At 42.6% G+C, this 24,136-nt stretch overlaps 1 protein-coding gene across 11 annotated transcripts; it reads right to left on the minus strand.

Annotated features, from left to right (window-relative positions):
• Nucleotides 1-434: 434 nt before the first annotated feature.
• On the minus strand, nucleotides 435-23,583 carry ndst2 (N-deacetylase and N-sulfotransferase 2). Of its 11 annotated transcripts, XR_002288601.2 has the most exons (15): nucleotides 23,102-23,583; nucleotides 19,241-20,757; nucleotides 18,012-18,099; nucleotides 17,775-17,929; nucleotides 17,252-17,437; nucleotides 16,821-16,949; nucleotides 16,356-16,538; nucleotides 16,179-16,275; nucleotides 15,968-16,091; nucleotides 11,380-11,554; nucleotides 11,136-11,306; nucleotides 10,803-10,912; nucleotides 9,795-9,851; nucleotides 2,887-2,922; nucleotides 2,736-2,794 (listed from the first exon to the last, which is right to left on the minus strand). XR_002288601.2 is itself a non-coding variant. In XM_011492571.3 (14 exons), exons 2-14 carry the CDS (start codon nucleotides 20,312-20,314, stop codon nucleotides 1,235-1,237), a joined length of 2,721 nt encoding a protein of 906 aa, XP_011490873.1. In that variant the 5' UTR covers nucleotides 20,315-20,757; nucleotides 23,102-23,582; the 3' UTR covers nucleotides 435-1,234. The 11 variants fall into 11 exon arrangements, 3 of the variants coding, with proteins under 3 accessions (XP_011490873.1, XP_011490877.1, XP_011490876.1); XM_011492571.3 differs by lacking the exons at nucleotides 2,887-2,922; nucleotides 9,795-9,851 and adding an exon at nucleotides 435-1,360 and having other exon boundaries at nucleotides 2,692-2,794; nucleotides 23,102-23,582; XR_911408.3 differs by lacking the exon at nucleotides 2,887-2,922 and having other exon boundaries at nucleotides 2,692-2,794.
• Between the last annotated feature and the right edge of the window lie 553 nt (nucleotides 23,584-24,136).

Below are 24,136 nucleotides of genomic sequence, written 5' to 3' on the forward strand. Positions count from 1 at the left end.
TTTTCTTTTCTCATCAGACTGCGGGACTTGGGATTACACTTTGGTTTTGGTTTGGTTTGACGGCGTTGTGACATTCCCCTCACAGAGTGGAGGGTGGTTTGTTACAAGTGCTTTGGACCTTTTTTCTTCAATGATTTGTGCTCTTCACTGGTGTCCATGGATTACATGAAATCTTTCCACCTTTATCCACCTTTGTCATGGTAGGGAGAACACGTCATTGTAGGGGGGGGGGGTCATCTAAGATAGCACAAGGTTTAAATTGACGCTTAGGTGTGAATGTGTGGGTGTGCGGTTGTCCCGCCTAAACCAAACAGAAGCTGGGATAGACTCCAGCATCGGCCCTGCACAGGATCAAGTGGGTTTAGAAGATGGATGAATAAACAGATTTCAAAATAAACTACCAGTTCTTAAAGGGGAAAAAAAGGAGCTGCAAGAAAAACCACACAGGGAGTTTATTTGTTCAACTTCTCCATTTTTGACCAAAAAAATTTATTGCAATATTTTTATTTATTATTTGTTGAAAACAGAGCATTCAGCTATTAAACAGTTGTTTTTTGTCCAACAGTCCAGCAAGAGGAGCATTCACTTAATTTTACTTTATTTCAGTCGTTCTATTCAATCTTAATTTAGCTAAAATCACATTTCCTCAGAAAATATTAGCATTCAAAAAGACAAACTGCTGAAGACATTCATCATTAATTATCTAACTTTAACCTGATGCCTTTTTATCCAGCCATTAGTCAGGTTTCCTCAGAGATGACGATTTACCATCAGACGTCCATCAAGAGACTGAAGGGAACCACGATCTGTAGTTGAACCTCCGTTACCAAGATGAATTTTGAATAGCACAAACAGCACCACACAAAGAGTTCATCTGAAGGGAGAGCCAGACCAGAATCTGCCTCTTGGTTCCGAACATGAAGTGTGAAAAAGTTCTAAGAGTCTGTGAAGGCGGACAGCTCACACCGGCATTTGCAGTCTAAATTGTCCAACACAAAGAGAGCCACATCTTCCTCTGCATCCGAGCTAGAAAGTGGCTTGGAGGTCGGGGGGGGGGGGTCAATTTGGACGCTTCAGAAATGCAGAAGTGTTGTTGTACAGTCCTCTTGTTCTCTGACAAAAACAGCACTAGGTAGGCAAATAGAAACCAGGCAGCAACTGCTGTTGATTTGAGTTCTAAGAGTTGATACTGATCCACGGCCAGCGGGGGGTCTGAGCTCAGGCTCTGAGCCCCTTAGCTCCAGCTGCTGCTCTGCAACTCTTGACGAAGCCAGGAAGGCAGGGGCCGACCAAGCCGGTTCAGCAGGCGCAGGAGCTCAGTGTTGTGGTTGTGGAAATATTCTGTCAGAAAGGCACGAGACTGCAACACACAGAACCAGGACAGAAGGGTCAAACCACATGTTGATACCACCACTGTCAGGCTGGCCTTTTTAGCCTTTCAACTTTTTTATTCCTCCACTGGCTAGGTTGTTTGTGTAGGTCTTGGTTCTGAAGGACAGTTTTTAATCACTCCAGGAACATGGCTCACTCCGCAATTATGTGGAGATATTTAACCAAACCAAAGACGATTTGAGGAAAGACGGTAAAAGCTGAAAAGAATTAGATATAGTTCTGCAGATGAAGCAATAGAAAAGTGTGTACATTAAACCAAAGTGGAAACAATGACTTGGACAGTGCTTTCCCATCTGAAGACATAGTCTAGGACAGGGGTGTCAAACATATGGCCCGCCATGTGCTTGTCTCCGTCCCACACATGAAGAGTAAAAATCAGACGGATGTTTAAAAAAGAAAGCATGTTTCTAGTCCATTCCTGTGGCGAGTTATGATTTTTTTAAAGAAATAATGCAATTCCGCCACTAGGGAGAGCAAAGGAACAGCAAAACAGTGAAACAGCAAATATCTGCACGTGCTAAAAGCGAAAGCTAACAGCACTGTGTCTGGGTAGGCAATAGTTCGGTGGTAGTTCCCCGTGAGCCTCACCGCTGTTACATTGATATAGACATAGAATGATCAGTAGTGACACAATAATGACCAAAATGTTGTCAAAAAGTAAAAAAAAAGGCTGAAGTGAAGTCCTAAGCTTTCAGTATTATTTGTTCACAGAGCTGGATTCAACCAGGAAAAGATTCTTGGAAATTTCATTATGTTTTGCACACTTGAATGACAGTGAAAGGATTTGAATCCTGACATTGATGGCCGGGTGAAGTTTCAGAGAGAAAGGAGGTTAACTCCAAACTTTTATGTTCACAAATGTTTGCAAGTTTAATTTAGTGTAATTATTTAATGGTTTGGACATTTACATTTTAGGCAGGTGTTTAATTTTTTTCTGTAGCCCCTCTTGAGTTTATTATTGTGATTGCTTCAGTGTCAGATGTAAAATATTCAGTCTGTGTAAAATTGAATAAACCTTTTTTTAAGTGAAATTAATTTTATTTAAGATCCATTGGCGTCAGTGAATGAATGTGTAATAAGAAATGATTAGGCTACCATGTTGGTTGAGGCATGTTTTCCAATTGAGTAAAAAAACAAAGCTGTTATTTTGCCTTTACGTTACTGGTTCGGCCCACTTGGGATCAGGCGGGTTGAATGTGGCCCCTGAACCAAAATGAGTTTGACACCCCTGGTCTAGGATGTGCTGTGATTTGTGTTCTTTACAAAAATGAAGTGATGGTAATGCAAGCTGCATCATACCTCTGAACTCATGTACGAGTACTTCCTGCCTTTGCTTTTTCCCAGACATTTGGCTCGACCTCCTTCTACCCGCTGACACCAGAAGCCTTTGCTTTCATCATATCTGCAAACACACAGTGAACACAACACCATGTGTTCTGTAGGAAGGCCAGCATGATCATATCTCTAAACATTTTCTTTTTTTTTTATTTTTACCAGCAGCAGAATGATTCAGGTGGAATCTGCTTACTGCTGCAGAGAGAGAGAGAGAGTTGAGTTTCAAAACACCTTTAATGACCAATCATCATTACACAAATAAAATATTCACATCACAAATTAAGGAAAACACAAAAACAAAGAAACAAACTCAAAAATTTACCACTAAAGAGTTATCCTTGACGGAACACAAAACATTTTGTACAGCCCAAATATTTTCAAAAACATCAAGTGCATGTGTGAGCCTATAAAAACCAAACTCGACGTTCAACCTAGCTACCAAAAGTCTTTTAAAAAGAAACAGGACGTAGTCAGACCCAATTCCCCGTATCCGATTTTTCCTCGTCAACCATACCGCCAACTTGGCTTCACCGGAAAGAAAGTTTAACAAAACATGGACTCTTCGCTGTCTGGCCAAATATTTTGGCCCATAAATGAAACACACAGATGAAAACTGTTCTCCTAGCCCCTCAAAAAAAGAACGAAGAAGAGAAAAAAGTCCAGTCAGACGTTGACACTGCAAAAAAAGATGTTCCACAGTTTCTGCAACAGAACAGAACGGACACCCATCCCCCGCACCAGGATTAAGGTGCACCAGATATCTGTTTGTGGCTATGATCCCGTGTACGACCCTCCACTGGAGGTCACCTACCCGTTTCTCAACAGGAGCTTTGTACAGGGATCTCCAACAGCCCCTCGGGGAAGACCCCGTGCCAAACAACTCAGCCCACCTCGACACTCTGACGTCCATTAAGGAGCGCAAGTTCAAAACTTTAACGCATAAAAAATATAAAGACTTCTTCCCAATCGTTTCAAAGATTCCTATTTGAGGAGTAGTCCAGGACAGGAGTTTCGTCCCGTCCTCCTGCCATCCCTCGCAGGCCGGAGAAACCTGCAGAGGAGGAAACATGAAATCCACACCATCCACCCACTGGCGAGATGCAGTAGGATCCATCACGTAAGCTTGATAGGACACAGGCAAGGAGAGACAAATCTCCTTCACAAGATTATTCAGTGTTCTGAGAGATCACATCCCAGTTAAATCAGAAAGCTCAGGAGCAGGAGTCTGTAGGAGATGTCCAAGCTTCACACAGCCCGCATCTCTCAACTTCGACCTCAGGGAAGCTGAAAAAAGAGTCTGCGAATTGAAGAGGTCGTTTCCAAAAATAGGTTCTTCGAACAGCCATGTTGTTTAAACCAATTCCCTCTTGCAGAGCAACAGTCGCCAGGCTCGTAGGACAGAGCAGTAGAAAGGTGAAAGTCCAGTCAGGTCCAAGGTATGAAGCTGGGGCAGAAACAAATGTTTGTCAAATCCATAACCCCCAGCTTTCCTCAGCAGCACACATGCAGTATCCAACCACGGCAGTCCAAAACTGTGGAGCAGACGCTGCGCTGTCCGCAGTCTAAAGGCGGCTACACGGGCCGAAATATCAATCAGTCCCTGACCGCCCTCCTCAACCGGCAGGTAGAGAACGGCAGCTCTTAGCCAATGATGACCAGACCAAAAGAAATCCACCACGGTCTTTTGAAGTGCAGTGATGAGGCTTGCAGGAGGAGGCAACACCATCATACTATGCCAAAGTGTCGAGGCAACCAAGTTATTGACAACAAGAACTCTACCCCTGAAGGAAAGCTGAAGCAGCAGGTATTTCCATTTAGACAGTCTGGCACACACTCTCTCCATGACGCCCTCCCAATTCTTTTTCTGAAAAACGTCACTGCCCAAATATACTCCTAAAAACTTCATCCCCTCCGTTCCCCAATTAAGATTCCCAGGCAAAAGAGGCAACGTAGAGCCCGACCAACGTCCCAACAATAGAGCGGTGCTCTTATCCCAGTTCACCTTAGCCGAAGAAGCCCTTTGGAAAATATCCAGAACATTACACAGAGAATCAATATCTGCCTGATGTCGAACAAAGACCGTTACATCATCTGCATATGCAGACACCACAAGAGACGGTTTGTGGGACATTTCTGGTAACATCAATCCTGTAAGCCGAGTACGTAACCTATGGAGAAAAGGTTCAATGGCAATAGCGTAAACTTGTCCAGAAAGGGGACATCCCTGTCTAATCCCTCTCTGAACCATAACAGGTTTGCTCAGTCCGCCACCAATCTTGACTAAACAAAAGGCCTCCTTATACAGAAGAGCCAACAAAGAAATAAAAAACTCTCCAAAACCAAAAGCTCTCAAAGCAGAAAATAAATAAGAATGATCAACCCTATCGAAAGCCTTCTCCTGATCCAAGGATAATAGTCCAACTGAGGTGTCACAGTGTTTGCAAACATCAAATAAATCACATACAAGAAAAAGATTGTCCATAATAGATCGGTCAGGCACACAATAGGACTGATCTCTGTGAATGATTACACCCAAAACATTCTTAAGTCTATTGGACAGGACCTTAGAAAGCAACTTATAGTCTGTACAGAGCAAAGCAAGCGGTCTCCAGTTTTTTAGGAGAGTTAAGTCCCCTTTCTTAGGAAGAAGAGAGAGAACAGCATGACGGCATGAGAAAGGTAACAATCCAGTCTTTGAGCAATACTCGTACACCTCTAGTAGATCCGGGCCCAGGCACTTCCAGAAGTGTTTGTAAAAATCCGCCGGCAGCCCATCCAAACCAGGAGACCTCCCGAGCGCCATCTGACCCACAGCAGCAGTCAATTCCTCCATGGAGATTGTAGAATCCAAAAGATCCCTGTCTGCGTCACTCAGTCGTGGGAGTCCCTCCAGCAGCTGATCCACACAGTCTGTCGCAGTCCTCTTTTCCAAATAAGCCGCTATAAAAATCCACCGCAAGAGTTCTCATAGCAGCCGGGCTCGTAGTAACAGTCCCATCAAGAAGGCGCAGACAGACCATCTGTTTCTTCCTAGAAACAGATTTCTCCAGGTTGAAAAAGAATGACGTGGGAGCATCCATGTCTCTGATGGTGGTGAACCGAGCTCGAACTAAAGCTCCCTTAGCCCTTTCACGGAGAAAAGAACTTAATTCACCCAGTTTGCTCTTAAGTAATTGTCCTTGTGAAGCACTATGAGTTAAACAAGTGTTTTCTAGCCCAGAGATTTCTTTTTCCAAAGCAGATATTGCTCTCTTAGTTGTAACTGTGGAATGACTTGTATAGTGCTGACAGAAAACCCGTATTTGTGCTTTACCCAGGGATTCTGTGAGCACCATTTGCAGGTGCATAAAGGTTAATCAAACAAAAATAAAACCCGTTCAGTTCAACCCTCACAGCAAGGAACCTGCCCGCGACCACCTCGCTGACGGATAAGATATTAAAACTCAGCCTAGGTGAGAAAAGAATCGTCACCCCAGCAGAGAAGACTGTACCGTGAGAAAAGAAAGACTGACCCCTCCACCACAGAGCCCATACTGCCTCAGTTGTCACATCACTATGTGTCTCCTGTAAAAACAAAATATCCAAAGCTTTATCTTCAAAAATATCTTTAATAATCGCCCTCTTTTCCGCATCCCTCCCACCATTAATGTTTAAAGAGCCTGCCTTAAATGTAAACATAGAGTGAAGAAGGAAAAATGAAGGAAATAACAGGAAAAGGATCATCCACACACACACAGTCATAACTACGTCAGTGTTTCAACCTTTTTCTTCATTTTCAGCCTTCTGGAGCTTTTACCCTTCAAAGCCTTCAACTGTTTACGAATGGTAGTGACATGTTTCTTTAATCGAAACCGTTTCTTCTCGTCAAGTATATTAAAGTCAACCAATTTCTGTAAAGTTAGTGACGTCAGAATAAATTTCTCCAAATCTGGAAAATAATCAGCCACTTTAACTGGTCTACCAAATGAATCATCTAGGAAGTGATTGATTTCCTCAATTGAATAGATGTCATCGGACTGCGTCTCTCTGCCAGAGAGACACAGTCAGAGTCTGTATCCAGCTCCATGTCTGTGGTGACAGGAGGAGGAATCACAGCAGAAAAATCATCAGTAACAGCAGACTGTCCATCTGCACACTCAACCCCTTCACCAGTCACCCCTGTGCCCATTTTATCACCACTAGAATGGTCAGAAATACCGCCAACATTCTCTACACTGACACTTACACCACCTTCAAACTCCTCCTGAAGCTCTGAGGCAGGACCAACAGTGTTGCCTCTAACATTAACTTCACTATTGCTGCTCTGAGCAGCATCAGAGCTGCAACCTTCACCAGGATCCGTACCAGTTAGAAGGGCGGGGTCCCCCACACCCACAGATTCTGCAGCGGCAAGCCCCTGCTCCACCTGAGCGGCCTCATCAGCCCGCTCTTCGGCCGTCCTGTGAGGGCAGGCGGCGCGCTTATGCCCAGCGTTTCCGCACTCAAAGCACTTCAGATTTCCCGTGCTGGCATAGACCAAATACTTGCCATCCCCGTGTTTTACGCGGAAGGACACGTCAAGAGTCTGAGCAGAAGAGCTCAGAAACATGAACACCTGTCTACGAAAGGACTGAACATGCTTCAGTTTCTCACTCCTGCATCCTAAACCTACAGTTCGGAAACCGCTGGCAAACTTTCCATAACGCTGCAGCTCCTTCTCCAGAGCGTCGTTGGGAATGAACGGGGGAACACCCGAAACAATGACCCGCGTCGACGGCACCGCGAGCGGGGACACCTGCAGGAACTCCCCGCCCACTGACGCCACTCGCGATCATCAAGTAGGACACTAAACGGTCCTCCGTCGGAAAAACAATCACTCCTTTGTTCATCCGAGAAGCATAACTAATGTTAGCGTGACCAATCAAGTATCCCTCAGCAAGGAGAATTGTCTCCACAGCCACCTGCGGGTCGGGTTGGACGCGGACCCCATGCCTCAGGGACAAGGACGGAGTCCGAGACGCCATCCCGGCGAGGCGGGTGAACCACGGATCCCCCAAACCCACCAGTGAAAGTCGTTAAATCAGTAAATAACTCCAAATAGAAAACGAAAAAAGGAGCACCAAACCACACAAACTCTCTGTCAAACTCTCACCCACACCGTCCATGCTGCCGAGAGAGAGAGAGTGAGAGTGAGTGAGTGTGTGAGTGTGTGAGTGTGTGAGTGTGTGAGTGTGTGTGTGAGTGAGTGAGTGAGTGAGTGAGTGAGTGAGTGAGTGAGTGAGTGAGTGAGTGAGTGAGTGAGTGAGTGAGTGAGTGAGTGAGTGAGTGAGTGAGTGAGTGAGTGAGTGAGTGAGTGAGTGAGTGAGTGAGTGAGTGAGTGAGAGAGAGAGAGAGAGAGATTCACTAAAGATTTGGGCAAATTTGATGCTGCCCTCTCTGGTGCTCAAAGTTAATGGTCTTGTACATCTTCCTAAAAATTGCACCCACAGTTGTTAGCAGAAACTAGCAGAACAGATCACATCACTCCTGTGTTAGTTTCACTTCACTGGCTTCCATTTGAGTCTATATTCAAATTCAAAATCTTCCAGCTAACATATAAAGCCTTAAATGGAATGGCCCCGTCCTATATTAAAGATCTCATAGTCCCTTACCACCCAAACAGAACACTTTGCTCGCAAAATGCAGGACTGCTTGTGGTTCCCAGAATTTCTGAAAGTACAGCTGTAGGTAGAGCGTTTTAGCCACCAAGCCCCTGTTTTATGGAATAAACCCCCAGCTCATGTAAGAGAGGCCAACACAGTTTCTACATTCAAAGTTAGGCTTATAACATTTTTGTTTGGAGAGGCTTGTTGTCAGACTAGCTAGTGTTCAGAGAATATTTAAGTCGGTTTTCTGCTAGAAGTTTGAAGCTGGGGAAAGTATGGCACACTGGGGTTCTGTCCTCTATTCTCATCTACTTCTCCACTCCTCTATTCTTCCTTTGACATTTTATTTTCGTTTTCAAATATACAAAATCACAGACAAGCAAAACATACAGTTCAGGTGCTCTTTAGACCATTACAAAACAGAATGAAAAAATATAAGTAAACAAATAATTGCCAGTTACATTCTATTCAATATTTATTTACAGGCCGTCCAAATAGGACATAAAGAGAAGAAAGAAAAATGCAGTCTCAATACAGAGCTAAATAATTTTAACTTTTTGTAAGTGATTTAGAAAATGGTGTCCAGAGTTTATTGTGAACATTAACTGAGGCAGCCGTAGATTTCCACTCTCGCAAAATTTGTCTTTTTGCAGTCATCAACCCGAGTTCTAGTGGCTGCTGCAAAAATAGTCGGGATAGTTCTGGTACGTACGCAGCCAAAAATGGCGAGCTCTGCATCGGGTGTAATATAGCAACCATAGGCTTTGGAATACCAGTCAAATATTCGGTTCCAAAAGCCATGCAATGAGGGACAAGACCAAAAAGCATGAACCAATGTCCCTTCAGATATTTTACATTTATCACAAATGGGAGTAATTGAAGGATATATTTTGTGCAATCGTACTTTGGAGTAGTAGAGCTAATGGATGATTTTAAATTGCATCAGTTGCTGTCTGCTGTTAACAGAGCAAGAGTGAATCTAGGATAAATACTTTTCCCACATTGATTCTGATATTTCTATGCCCAACTCCTCAATCCAAGCATTTTTCATTTTTGTCGATTTCACCCTGGTACTGTCATCAAATAAATGCACTATTCTAGAAACCAAATGTCTGGTGCCAGGGGGACTTTTGAAAATGTCATAAAGATCATGTTCAGCTGGAAGATCTTGAAATAGTTTAATTTTTAACTGCCACTAATGTCCAATTTGTAAGTACCTATAGAAGTGTGAATTGGTGAAGTTAAAGTTTTGTTTAAGTTGATTATGATGCAAATTTGTTATCTATGTATAAATCTTCCATTCCTGATAAAATTTGTCATCCCAAGACTTCATGTTTATTATACAATTACTTGTATGGAGCCTGTTGAGACGACTATTGTTGTAATATTGGGCTACATAAATAAAATTGAATTGAATTGATTTCTTCACACCAAGCTGCTTACCTATTGCAGATTCCATCTTCCCAGCCCGGTGGAGGTTAATAACTGCACGGCTGTTAACTGGAATATCCAGACGAGCACACATTACTCTGATACTCAGTTCACTTCACTGGCTCCCTGTTCGTTTTAGAAATCCGTTCAACTTTTACCGTCTGTTTTTAAAGCTCTTCGTGGTCTTGCCCCAGTTTACTTAACTGAGCTTTTAACTGTCTGCCGCCATTCTAGTCTGCTTATCAATATTTGCTTGATGTGCCCAGGTCACGACAGAAACACTGGGGTGATAGCTTTGCCTAACTCCATTTATGGAATAATAATACTCCTGCAGAACTGTGCATGTTATCTGACCTTAACAGTTTTAAATGTCAATTAAAAAACACCTTTTAGAATGGCTTTTAAAGCTCAGTAGTCAGTGGCATTTTGTTTTTTCTTTGTTCATTGTATTACATCATTATTTATCTTTTATATATTTTGATGCGTATTGCTTTATGTAATTTTTATGCTGTTTTTTTAATTCTGTTCTTAATTTGCCTAATTTTAAACTTTCTTATTGTAAAGCACTTTGGTACACTATAGGAGTTTTAAAGTGCTATAGAAAAAAAGATTCATGCATTCATTCATTTTGAAAGTATCATGTCAAGCTGCCGTTAGGTCTTTCTAATTGCACAGGAGCTACTGTTGTCGTTAACCATGTATTCTAGTGAAATCAATCACTTCCACTGCGTTCCAAGTCTGTTTTGTAATTGTGGAAATCCCTTTGAAAGTTCTTTAGGGGAAAACAGACCACAGAACCAGCAGACTTAAGAACTGAGTCATTCACCAGGCTGTCAGGAAGCTGGAGTCTCTCTTCTCTCTGCATCATCCGTGTCTTTTTATTGGGTGGCAGATGCACCATGTTAGTGTCGTTTTAAACCAGTTTTACACCATTCACAGCTGTTGTATTGTAAAGTGCTATAAAAAGTATAGTTTTGTTATCTATAAAAAATGTTGTGTTAAGTTGTGTGTGTTACTTACATCAGAGCCTGGGTGTAGTTCAGGATAGGGGTGACACCAAGAAATCTCTGGATCCCGTCCATTACAAGTGCAGGGTTTGAGCGCAGTAGGGCCCCATCCACCACATACACCTGTACACATAAACAAGCAGCTCCAACGCAGGTAAGATTTCAGTGTTTGGATTTGGACTTCCAAGGCAACCAGCAAAAACTGTGTTGTAGAGAAACAGGAGTCTTTGGTTACTCCATCTGATGTTCGACCGAGGGGAGACCCCGATTTCCTTATCCACTACATCTTTCAATTGATTATCAGTGTAAAAACAGTGTAAAAATGACTGGACCACAAGTGGGTTACCTGGCTGGGCTGGTAGTGCTGCAGCCAACGCTCGAGGTGGGACGCGTAAGCCCCCGGATCGAGGCAGCGTCTCTGCAGGTTCTGGAGGGGCCGGGGGGCAGATGGACCTGCAGCCAACACTGCATGGAAGGAGTTGTTAAGCGCAGTAGGGTCCTGGTGGGCTTTCTGGTGCTGTAGAGTTCACATGCACACACATCAAAAAAAATGTGCAGGCTAGTTTAGAAGCAGAGGGGTGGGTCCTTACCTGATACCAGGAGTATGCCCGGTCTGATGGGTTGATGAGCACAGACAAGATCTTGGCTCGTGGCAGCAGGGCAGCTGCTCTTCTAGGGGCTGCCTCTGAGTCAAAATAGTTGGCACTCTTCTCAAACATGAAGTCTGTGCTGACATTAGAGGGGAATGGAAAGAACTCCATATACCTGTGGAAGACAGGTAAAGCTATCAGCAAACGGCATTCTGCCCATTTCTCTCCACTCTCTATTTAAAAAAGAAAAACAGACAAACTCCACCACCAATAAAAAAACATGTTCTGAGCAGTTTCAGGAACAGTTTTGGGACCCGTCAGCTAAAACGTTCGGAGCCCCGAGGACTTCCGGGTGACCGTTGCAGCACATGGAGACGTGATAAGACAGCTCCCACTAACCAGCTCCCATATAAGAATAAACTCTGCCAAAAACTCGAGGAGCACGACAGTACAAGGATTAGAAAGCAAGAATATGAGCAGGGGCCTTTCAAAAAAGAAGAAGAACCCAACCACACAGAGCAAAGAAGACAAGGACAACGAGAAGGAAGGCATGCTAGCACCAGAAGCTGACACGGCTAACTTTCAGAGCAGCCTAAATGGCATTAGCAAACAAATCCAGAGTTTGCATAGCGAAATGAAGGCTGACTTGAAAACATTCAAAGATGACATCACGGCTCATATGAGTGACAAATTATTCAAATTCAGGGAGGACATCCATCAGAAATTTTCCAAATTATCAACAGAGATGAACGAACAAGAAAAGATAAACGCAGCTGCGGAGCTGGAAGAGATGGAAGCGTGGAGCTGTGAAGCAAATAGTGTGCTGTGTGATTTCATGAAAAATCAGAAAAAGATGAAAGAAAAGTTGGATGACCTGGAATCGAGATCAAGACGGAATAACCTGCGAATTTACGGTGTCAAAGAGGAGGCAGAGACAACAGAAAACTAGATGGCTGCTTTTATGGACAAATGGCTCAAAGAGGAGTTTTCACTAAACATGGATCTCCAGATTCAGAGAGCCCATCGGGTTTTAGCTCCAAAGCCAAGTCATCCTCCACGGTCTACTGTAATATGCTTTCAACAATTCACCGTAAAAGACTTGATACTTAAAAAGCGTAGGACAAAAAGATTGTCATGTACGGAGAGAAAAGAGTTTTTTCAATCATGACTACGCGGAGAGGATTGTGCAACAAAGCAAAGCATACATAAACATCAAAAAGGTGTTAAAGAGAGAAGGAATCCGCTTCCAAACCCCGTTCAATAAAATGCACGTGCACTGGCCGGGCGGAGTTGTAACATACGCGGATGCAGACGACGCAACCAACGATCTGAGGAAGAGAGGATACGAGGTGGCAACAACAGTGTGGTACATCCTGAGAAAGAAAGAAAGCTCTGGTGAACTCAGCAACGCAAAAAGACCTGGACGTCCACGGAAGACAACAGTGGTGGATGATGGCAGAATCATTTCCATGGTGAAGAGGAACTCGTTCACAACAGCCAACCAAGTGAACAACACTCTCCAGGAGGTAGGCGGATCAATATCCCAGTCTACCATCAAAAGAAGACTGCATGAAAGTAGATCCAGAGGGTACACTGCAAGATGCAAGCCACTCATAAGCCTCAAGAAAAGGAAGGCTAGATTGGACTTTACTAAAAAGCATCTCAAAAAGTTCTGGAAAAACATTCTTTGGACAGATAAAACCAAAATCAACCTCTACCAGAATGATGGCAAGAGAAAAGTATGGAGAAGACGTGGAGAAGCTCCTGATCCAAAGCACACTACATCATCAGTAAAACACGGTGGAGGCAGTGTGATGGTCTGGGCGTGCATGGCTGCTAGTGGCACTGGGACACTAGTGTTTATTGATGACGTGACACAGGACAGAAGCAGCCCAATGAATTCTGAGGTGTTCAGAGACAGACAGTCTGCACAGATCCAGGTGAATGCAGCCCTGTCTGCGCAGATCCAGGTGAATGCAGCCCTGTCTGCGCAGATCCAGGTGAATGCAGCCAAACTGATTGGACGGCGTTTCATAATCCAGATGGACAACGACCCAAAACATACAGCCAAAGCAACTCAGGAGTTTATTAAAGCAAAGAAGTGGAATATTCTGGAATGGCCAAGTCAGTCACCTGATCTTAACCCAATTGAGCAGCATTTCACTTGTTGAAGACTAAACTTCAGACAGAAAGGCCCACAAACAAACAGCAACTGTTTGCCGCTGCAGTAAAGGCCTGGCAGAGCATTCAGAAGGAGAAAACCAGCATCTGGTGATGTCCATGAGTTCAAGACTTCAGGCTGTCATTGCCAACAAAGGCTTTTCAACCAAATATTAGGAATGACCATTTGGTTTTCAGTTATTTAATTTGTCCAATTACCTATGAGGCCATGAAATGAAGGGATTGTGTTTACAAATGCTTTAGTTTTTCACATTTTTCTGCAATCTTTTTGTTCAACCCATGGAATAAAAGCTGAAAGTCTGCACTATAATGGCATCTGAGTTGTTTTATTTAAAATTCACTGTGGTAATGGACAGAAACTAAATTAGAAAGAATGTGTCTCTGTCCAAAGATTTATGGTCCTGACTGTATGTGGAAAGTTCTTCAAACCACAACGCAGTCACAAAAATGGCAAGAATTTACTTGGAAAAACCAAATAAGATATTTTATAACACCACATATCAAGGGCAAACTAATTAAAACTCAGCAACTCTGCTGGAGAACTTGCATGGATAAGGATTCAAATCAGACACATATTTTTTGGGAATGTGAGAAAATAAAGCTCTTCTGGGACACCATCCACTCTGCTATATGTGAAACACTCAGGTATAAGATACCCCAAACCTGTCTTGTGATGTATCTGGGTTACTTAAAGGGAACTGTGCATAAAGCGGACCAAAATCTAGTAAAAGCTCTTCTTGTGCCAGCAAAGAAAGCCATAACAAAGAACTGGCAGAAGGCTGAAGCCACCAACACACAAGCAATGGATGTATATTGTGGAAGAAATCCAAACAATGGAGAGACTTGCATACAAACTAAGAATAAAGGAAGAACAATTTCTGAAGGACTGGGAAAAATGGTAGATGTACAAAACAAGAAAAGGTTATGACATATAGTGAACTTTAGCGGTCAGTATCCTGGAAAGGAAAACATTTCAACCTGACAAACTCTACGTACCCCCTTAGATTGATTTTTTCTTTTCGTTTTTTGTTCGTTTAATATACAATGTTTCAATATATATATTTCAATGCTTCTAACTTTGTTCATGTGTTTAAAAATAATAAAAAGATATTTACAAAAAAAATAAAAACCTTCTGAGACCCAGAAACATCGCCTAAGGTTCCAAGTTAATGTTTAGTTAGAGCTAGTTAGTGACTTTAAGATCTGTCCAAAAGTACACACAAATTTTGTATCCTTGTCCTTTCTGATCTTTTTTCAAAAACCTTTGGATTTCTTCAAAAGACTACAGAGCTCCTGACAGGAAAACTTGAAATTGTCTGTGTGTTTAAGAAAATACTAACAATGAATTCAAGGAAGTTACTTGTGATCCCCATTGTCAAACCACTGGTCAGTACAATGGAGAACAACTTCTTGGCCTTTTCACCTGCTCAGGTTGGTGATGTGGTTAACAGTTTGACAAACTAAGGAGACTGACTCCTTTATTCAACTCTCAGGTAATAAGAATAAAATAAGGCTCAAGAAAATTTGGAAAACAGTTAGGATCCACAAATTTGAAATATTTTTATATAATCTGTGTTGATATATAAGAAAGCTATAATAGAAATGATAACACTTTACTGTCCATCATAATTTGTAGCAAACAAGGCAATACCTTGTTTAATATCTACCTGTAAATCACAAACTAGTCATTTGAATCTGACTCTGAGCTGAGTTTTTAAAGAGATTGTCCTTGTAATCCACTATTCCAAGATAAATCTTATTAATCTGTCCCGAGTTGCTGCTAGTCTCAGGCTATGTCCGAAACCCCACCCAAACCCCTATATAGTGCGTTCACCATTTTGTAGTGCTGTCCATATCTACAATTCCAAAATCGAGGTGCCCTAGAAATTTCCCAGAAGTCTCTGCGAAAAACCAGTGTACATTGATGCTCACTAGATCTGCGACTATAGACTGCAATGCATTATGTCGGAACAATCTTTGCCAAAAAATGTATTTTTTTACTAAACCATCAACGGTTTTATCTGCAGAACACAGTGGATTCATAAATAATCATCTCAACACACTCATAATAATTAAATTTTAACTTTGTGAAATTGATAAATCATATACGTCGTTTAAAAAAAAGTAGTGAGCACTGTGTCCGAATTGCTTTTAAAATTCAGAGCACTACATAGTGGCACACTAAATAGTTTTTTAGTAGTTAGGGATTAAGGCGTGAATTCAGACACAGCCTGAGACACTGTTCTATCACAAAACGGGTATTTTCCCCACCTTTCCCATTGCACACCCGTCCTCTGTTTGCTCTCCTTTTCATCCATGAATGTCACTGTTGCAGTTACTGACTTTTGATTCTCTAAATTATCTTACAACAGATGTTCCAGAGTTTTAGTGGTAGCTTTGACTTTACCAGTCAATTCCATTGTTGTAGTTGGGTCCACTAAAGAACTGGATCTCCTCAAAGGTGGTGGGGCTAAGAAAGGAGCTCGTGATTGCTGGGTGGAGGTTCAGGAACGAGTGCAGAGCAGTTGTGCCTGAAAGGAAGAACAGACTTCTGCACTAGCAAATACATATATTGACAAAAGGAAGAACACTGGAAGTGGAGCAACAAGGAGGGTTACCTGTTTTCTGTGGACCAACAATAAGGAACTTGGGAAGGCGGTCACATGTCTTCTCTTTAGACCAAATATCTTTGTGTCTCTTGTCATGACAAGGATTCTAGAAGGAAGCGTCTAATATTTTACGACAACTATGAAGATAGTGCCAAAAGTCTTATGTATCTGACTTCACTTCCTCACCTGCCAGAGTGGTTCTCTCTCTTCTGGAAAGATCTGGAAGTATTTTTCAGCAAGCTGGACAGGGGGTAGTGTCTGCAGTCTGAGATTGGTCCAGCACTGGACAAACTTGATCAAAGACTCAAAGGTGTAAAGTCCTAGCCGGTCATTCCCATAGTTGGAAAGGTGAGTCATGAAGACACTGATCTGCATTAGAGAAGCACAAAGAGTACCGCTGTTCCTCATCTTCTGCTTCTATCAATATTTCCTTTCATCATGATAAAACAATGGCAAACTTCAATGCTCAGCATAACCCAAATTGGTTATCAGTTTTCCCAGAAAATCAAAAAGGCAAACAAGGCTAAAGCAAGGCTGTCACCATTGAAACAAAAAGAGAAAACTACCTGAATGTTTGCAGATTGAAGAGTTACATTTTAATGTCTGCTAACGTCTTACAAATATGTGAGTGGATGGCAGCTGCTTTCTTACAGGGTTCAAAAGAACAGTGAGGAAGAGTTCTCCTCCTCTAATGCTCTTGTCCAGCTCCCTGGAGCCTCCAGGGTACTCATTGTAGAAGATGGTGTGGGTGAACAGACCACATGTCTGCCTGGGTAGCACCTGAAGAAAAGAAGGACTTGTCTTTTGAGAACCAAACTGTTGCAAACACCCCAGTGCAAAAATCTGTAATATTCCTGCCAAACTGTTGCAAACACCCAGTGCAAAAATCTGTAATATTCCTGATAGAAAAATGATCAGATTGATGAGAAAAATCAAAACCATTATTGCAGAAAATTATTTTTCAGTTTGCTGTGGATCAATTTTTCAAGCGATATTTGTTGTTTTAACTAGACTTATTTAAACTGAAAAAATAGAGTCAGCATTATTAAAACTTTAATTTTCATCAAGGGTGGAGGTCTGACCTGGATCCCGTTGTGGATGAAACCTCTGCGGTATCGTGCCGGCCTCAGATGGGGATATTCCTCTGTGCTGGTCACCCTGATCCCCCACACAGATTTCCAGGCCTCGTACAGCTGACTGTGGACGGGATAAACCCCAGAGTGGTGAGGGGAAACGGCATACCCCATGTCTGTGGGTATGCCATGCTCCTGGTTTAGAGATGGGGATGACAACATTGAAGGGGAGAATTGTAAGAGGGGAAGTCATCTTTGCTCAGATGTTTTCATGTTTTAATTCACTGAGGAAGTTTTGTCCTTTGTTGGCACAGAATCCAGAAACTGATTGGGATCTTCATGGCAGCTAACAGCCTTCCTGGAAACCAGCTAAAACTTGTCCAAATTGTTTTTAGAGTTCCTTCATTTGTTATGATGAAACATTTAAAGAGATCACAAATTAAGCGTTGAAGGCGATCTCAGGCAAGGCCTAAACACATTGCTGCACAGCTCCTGGATCTGGAAACGGTCCCCGACTTCCCACCACACTAACCTGAGCAAAGAGTTTGTTGAGCCTCATCTGCTCAGCCAGAACACTGACATTGTGAAAGAGGTGGGGCTGCATGTGGCTCCACATGTGAGGAAACCACCAGAAGTCCATGCGGTGCTGCAGCAGCATGTCATCGCCTCGATCTTCCTCATCAGTGCCTGTACCCAAACAGCTCGCTCAAGACAAATGCCAACATTTGCAGATAATGAAAACGTTCATGCTTCAGACAGCACTTCATACCTGTGTGATAAAACTTTCCAGAAAACCCCAAGTTGAAAGTGAAATTAGGAACCAGGGCTCTAAGTTTGTTCTGAGTGTTTAACAGCGCCTGTAAAAGACAGACACTGTTAAATTTAAAATCTAAGAAAATCACTTAGTTCAACTGAACTTCAAAATAATGAATAAAAAAGTGTTTTCAAAGGAAGATTTTTTTTTAATAATTGGATTGTTATTTTAATGTATGGAGAAATGTGCAGATCGTGTCTGAGGTGTGATGGAGCAACTTCATTAAGCTCCGTTTACACCAAACGCAGTTTCAATGTTCTGTCAATGCTACACACGTGATCTGAGGTCGTGCAGAACGATTTGAGCGGCAGGCACGAAAGTCTGGCAGTAACGCAATTTCAGTGGTGTGAATTGAGCAGCGGCCGCAACCCAACTACCCCTGGTTTGCCACCATAGCATCAACCTTGGGCACGTGACTGTTTCAGTGACAGCAGAGGGTATTGATCCATAGTTTCAAGATCCACCCAAGACAGTCTGTTGCTGGGCAGATGGAGCTGGAGCGATTGATCCAGCTCCATCAATCGCCAGGAGGCAAGCTGGCGGCCAGACAGAGAACTGCTGCTGGATGAAAAAGCAGCCTACTTGGGCCTCCTAAATTTGATATTTTTCTTATTTTCATCCATTCATCTTCCTCCGCTTATCCGGGACCGGGTCACAGGGGCAGCAGTCTAAGCTTTTACAAATAGACAATCTATAAAAATATAAATTAAAGTTTGCTGTCATTGTCCAGGTTGTGTCTTCCTCCTGGTGACCAAAAGCGGGTTTAAAACCTTTCAGCTCTGAAAGGAAATTTCCACATCACCACACTGTGGAGTGTGTGTTAAAAAAAAAAAACAGGAATACGATAACAAAAATGGTGAACAGACTAAAACATTGACCACCCGACCTTTCTTATACTCTGCACTTCTATGCAGCCTTCAAAGTGCTCAGTGTGAAGGACTTTTCTAAAGAAATACCATAATATAGATAAAGTCAGAAAGCCTTCTTAAAAAAACTTTTAAATTGAAAACTGTTCATATTCATGGTTAACCTGCTAAATGTCTCTTGTGACAGTAAACAGTGTTTTAATAAGTGAATTTTACCAATGCTATCTATAGTGACTTTATTCAATGTGGTAATTCAACTGAGAAGCAATTAAGTTTCAATGGATCAGCTGTAGCTGCAGATCTCCCAAGTTCACCCACCTCCACATCAGACATCTTCATGCGTGTTCCCTCCTTCCCAACAAAGATGTCGTCCACATCCACCAGGATGTGACGGTCTAGAGACAGGCAGAGTCTCCTTCCTGTCAGGTAAGCAATGGCATCCACAAAAACCAGCTTATGAAGCCAGTAGTTGAGATTATTTCCAAACAGAACTCTCTGAATGCCATCAAGAAACCCCAAGTCTTGGACTACCGTGGTATGGAGGCCCTGCAAAGGGCTCAATCCGGAATGTACCAGAGCCTCAGAGGACTTAGAAGAAGCCAGAAGTACAGGTTCATATGTCGAGTGGTTGGATTGGAACACTGTCCAGTCATCTCCCGGCAGAGGGCCCTGCTCCAACTGGTTGGGTTTGGTGATGTAGAGCAGAGGAGCATTTGGATTAATGCGGTAGTCCCTTAGTCCCAAGCGCGAGTGCAGGAAGAGGGGAAACCCTTTGAGCTGTGCACTAACAAGAGAATTTTCATTTGCTTTATAGAAGCCAATGATACCTATGCCATACTCGGTGCAGTACTTGTCCAGCAAGTCCCTGTTCCAAATGTCAAGGTTGACATACTTCAACACATTTTCATAGATAATCAGCACATAGCGCCCGCGGTTTTGTTCTGTCAGAGAGGGCATGTCACCCTTACCTGGGGCAATCTCTGTACGATACCGGAAACGACTTGATTCTAGTGTAGCAACAATCTCCTGGCCTAGCTGGGAGTAGATGCTCTCTACGAACACAAGGACGACCGGCTCAGTCCTTACACTGTCCACCTCCTTCGGTTGACGTGGTCGTCCCTGGTGCATGGAGGAGTACAATGGCACATTCTGGACACCTGCACCTCCCCCAACAGATCCAGTGCTCACTCTGGGTGCCATCCCACCACCTTCACTACAATCACTGAAGGGCAGGGGTGGGGGTTCTTTGATTTTAGGATTGTTAGAGACATAATAGGCAAGAAAAGCCATGGAAAGGAAGCAAAAGATTATAAGTGCCAGGATGAGGCGGTGCAGCTCCAGATGACGAATGCCTCGTGTTAGCTTGCAAAAAGCCAGTCCTGCACCAACCATGATGGGACAGGGGGTGTAGGGGGTGGGCAGGACACTTCAGAGAGCAGCAAAAATTCAAAGACCAGGAACGTAAGGATGAGGGAAAACTTTGATAAAAGAGAAGAGCGGGGGAACAAGGAACAAGCAGTAGATACGGTCTTTAAGCTGTGCCAATGGACAGCCATTTACATCAGGTCACCATGGCCGGCAGCACCCATTACCCACTGCAGTTTTGGTTCTGTTTGGGCAAAGAAAGTCGGTCAAAATGGAAAAATTGGGTGGCCTGATGTAGAGCCACTTTCTTTCTTTGGAGGTACAGGGATCTCTTTATGTGTTGTTGTCCATGTTCCTGAAGGCCACCTGAGCTGGATGGCCTGAGCTGGTGGTCCTGACCCCCCTTAAGACAGCTCACCAGGACAGAAAGGACACTTCAGGGGTGAAGAAAGTTAAAAGGCAAAAGTGACCTAAAAAAGAAGACAAGAAGGTCAGTGATGATCTTTAAGTTTATTGATAACGAATTTCCAACCTTTTACGGCAGATTGAACACAATATCTTCCGTTGTAACAGTAAAATGACTAAACTATTCTGGAAGGGGATCAAAGCAAGCACAATTCCCTCATCTGCTTATGTGCCACTCAAAGGTTTAGAGATGCCAAAGCACACAAAGGCACCATTCCTCTATTTTTCTGTCAACAGACTTCTGTCACAAATTTAAATTTAGGCTTTTTGACCTAAAATCGAATCGTTCTTGGCAAATAACGGAGCAGCTACTAAAAAGTATATTGCATTAAATAAGCCCAAATTCCTTTACATTTAGTAACTGTTACAGTCTGATAAATTCAATTACATTCAATAATTCTGTCTACAGCAAGGGTCACCAACTTTTTTGAGACTGAGGGCTATTTTGTGGGCACACAGGACCTGTTTGCTAAAAACTTCCAAGTCCCCCCACACACACACACAAACACAATTTGACGACATCCTTTTGTGTGCCCTATTTTTATTTGCTCATTTTACACACAAAAAAGCATGAATTTTCTAGACTCGTATTACAGGGGGGTCAAACTCAGTTGCAGAGGGGGCCTAAATCCAAAACACACTTTAGGTTGTGGGCCGAACAAGATAAACATTTATTGAACACACTAAAGCTAAACTTTTAAACCCTTAAAACTTTAACTTAACTTTTTAAACATAAATATGAATAAAAACAGACAGGAATATTAATCCAGAATAATAAATATATTCTGTCAAAATTATGCAAATATGAACAAAGTCATTTTTTTAGAGCTGAACTCCTGTGATCATTTTTAGCAAGAAGTTCATTTCTGCTTGGTGTGTGATGTTCTATGAGAGTATTTGGTCCTGTGTGTGTCTCTGGTCCTGTGAGTGTCTCTGGTCCTGTGTGTGTCTTTGGTCCTGTGTGTGTGTGTCTCTGGTCCTGTGTGTGTGTGTCTCTGGTCCTGTGTGTGTGTGTCTCTGGTCCTGTGTGTGTGTCTCTGGTCCTGTGTGTGTGTCTCTGGTCCTGTGTGTGTGTCTCTGGTCATGTGTGTGTGTCTCTGGTCCTGTGTGTGTGTCTTTGGTCCTGTGTGTGTGTTTTTGGTCCTGTGTGTGTGTCTTTGGTCCTGTGTGTGTGTCTTTGGTCCTGTGTGTGTGTCTTTGGTCCTGTGTGTGTGTCTGTGGTCCGGTGTGTGTGTCTGTGGTCCTGTGTGTGTGTGTGTGTCTGTGGTCCTGTGTGTGTGTGTGTCTTTGGTCCTGTGTGTGTGTGTCTTTGGTCCTGTGTGTGTCTTTGGGAAACGTATCAGAGGGATTTGATTATTTAAAAACCTGTTATTGTGAAAATCATGTTTAGGTCTCATAAAACATTAAAAAACTAAATTACAGAACTCATCACTGGGATTACTCCAAAAATATTTAGCATTTTTCTAATTTTTCATCCAAAATAATTCAAACTAATAACCTATTCACCACAGCGCTGGGCAAACTGAAATACTAATATTGACACGATTACAATTAATTAATAAAAATCTGGAATTCTGATTAACGTATTGATTGTGATTTCAAAGCATTTGAATTTTACTTGTAAATTCTTAAAGGTGAAAACTCACATTAATGGATTTTTAAACCGTCTCACACTATTTTCTAAATCATAGTAGTAGGTTTAAAGGTTGTCATCTGGACTTAGTTTTTAAAGTTAGAAGACGTTTCGCTTTGTCAAGCCTTTTGGATAAGAGGTGGTCCCGACAGCCCGTAAAGCTACTACTATGATGGAATCAATCTGGATGAATGAGAGTCTTCATAGACATATTCTCTAAATCTTAACATTATATGAAGCAAGAATTCCCAGACATTGTCTAATGTATTTGAACTTTTGAAATAGCGCCTAGAAAACCGTAAAAGGGAAGATAGATAGATAGATAGATAGATAGATAGATAGATAGATAGATAGATAGATAGATAGATAGATAGATAGATAGATAGATAGATAGATAGATAGATAGATAGATAGATAGATAGATAGATAGATAGATAGATAGATAGATAGATAGATAGATAGATAGACAATTCATTCACATTAACATTTTCAAACATCATTTAGGTTCGTTTCAAATAGATCAGCTATCGAGTTTTCGATCTTCATTTTTATACTGATGTTTAAGATGACATCTGTTAATCGCTAGTGAACCATACCGGCTAAGGCCCGACAGAACCAAGATTCTACACCAAACTTTTGATGAACTCGACTTTTCAGCTGAAAGTTTAGGTTAGCGGTAGAATTTCTCGCCTGGTCCCGCACCAACTAAAACTTACCGAACCGAAGTCAGAACATGCCCGAAGACCACGAAGCTCCAGCTGGGTTGGTCAGCTCGGTGTCCCCCGAATCAGCCGCTAGCATTATTAGCACACCTAGCGCCTTCACTACACGGAACAGCGGGTATCAAATCATTAGAGTACGTTCAGGCTCATCGAACCATTGTTGAGTTTCTTGTTCAGCATGAAGTGGTCGAACTCATGCAACCCAATTGGGTTCTCAGGAATGTCCGGTCCAGGAGCTGGCAGTACTACCAGAGCTAGCCAACACCAGGTTATGAGGAGCCGCCCGAGGACCCGCGGGCCCTGTGAGCTCGGATCCACACCAGGATCCAAGAACCTCTTACTCTCAGTTAGATCCGAACCGCTTACCGCCTGACAGGCAGCAGTGAACGTGGAAATCCGGAACCAGAATCCTACTTCAGTTCAGGCGCCACTACTCAGACGGCCATCTTGGCTGTGATGGAACCCCACCCCCTTGCTCTCTTAAGCTCCTCCCTCCCTCTTTCACAGTGAAGTTACTTTAGAGCAGGGGGGCCCATACTTATTTGGCATGCAAGCTACTTTTGAGATGAGAAGCTCCAAAAGATCTACCTGTAGATCTTCCTACCTACCTGCCCAACAATATCTACATACATCAGTCTATATACATGCGCATATGCGCTCCAAGGTCACTTTAAATTTAACTTAAAAGTTGACATCTTCTACTATATTTTTAGTCAAAAATACCATGTTGACGTACTAATATTAAAAAAACTACACAGTAAAAGTACACAAATCTGTGAGGAGATAGCTTTGTCGTGTATAATAATTTTAATTTTGTAGTAATACATTGTAGCGATCTGGGGTGTAGCCCCACCTTCAGCCCCTAAGACTCATTGGAAGTGGGGCATCTTGATGTGAAAACCATGAGTGAGAGGGCTGGAAACACAAGTGACTTCCATGCTGTTTGGCTAGCAGCGGTCTGCTCAAGGAAACGGGCTTAAATGTTGGTACAGAAATCATGTTATATGCCTCCCTCTTTGCTACTACCGC

The sequence above is a fragment of the Oryzias latipes genome, chromosome 15 (genome assembly GCF_002234675.1).
Source record: "Oryzias latipes chromosome 15, ASM223467v1".
Lineage (NCBI taxonomy): Eukaryota > Metazoa > Chordata > Actinopteri > Beloniformes > Adrianichthyidae > Oryzias > Oryzias latipes.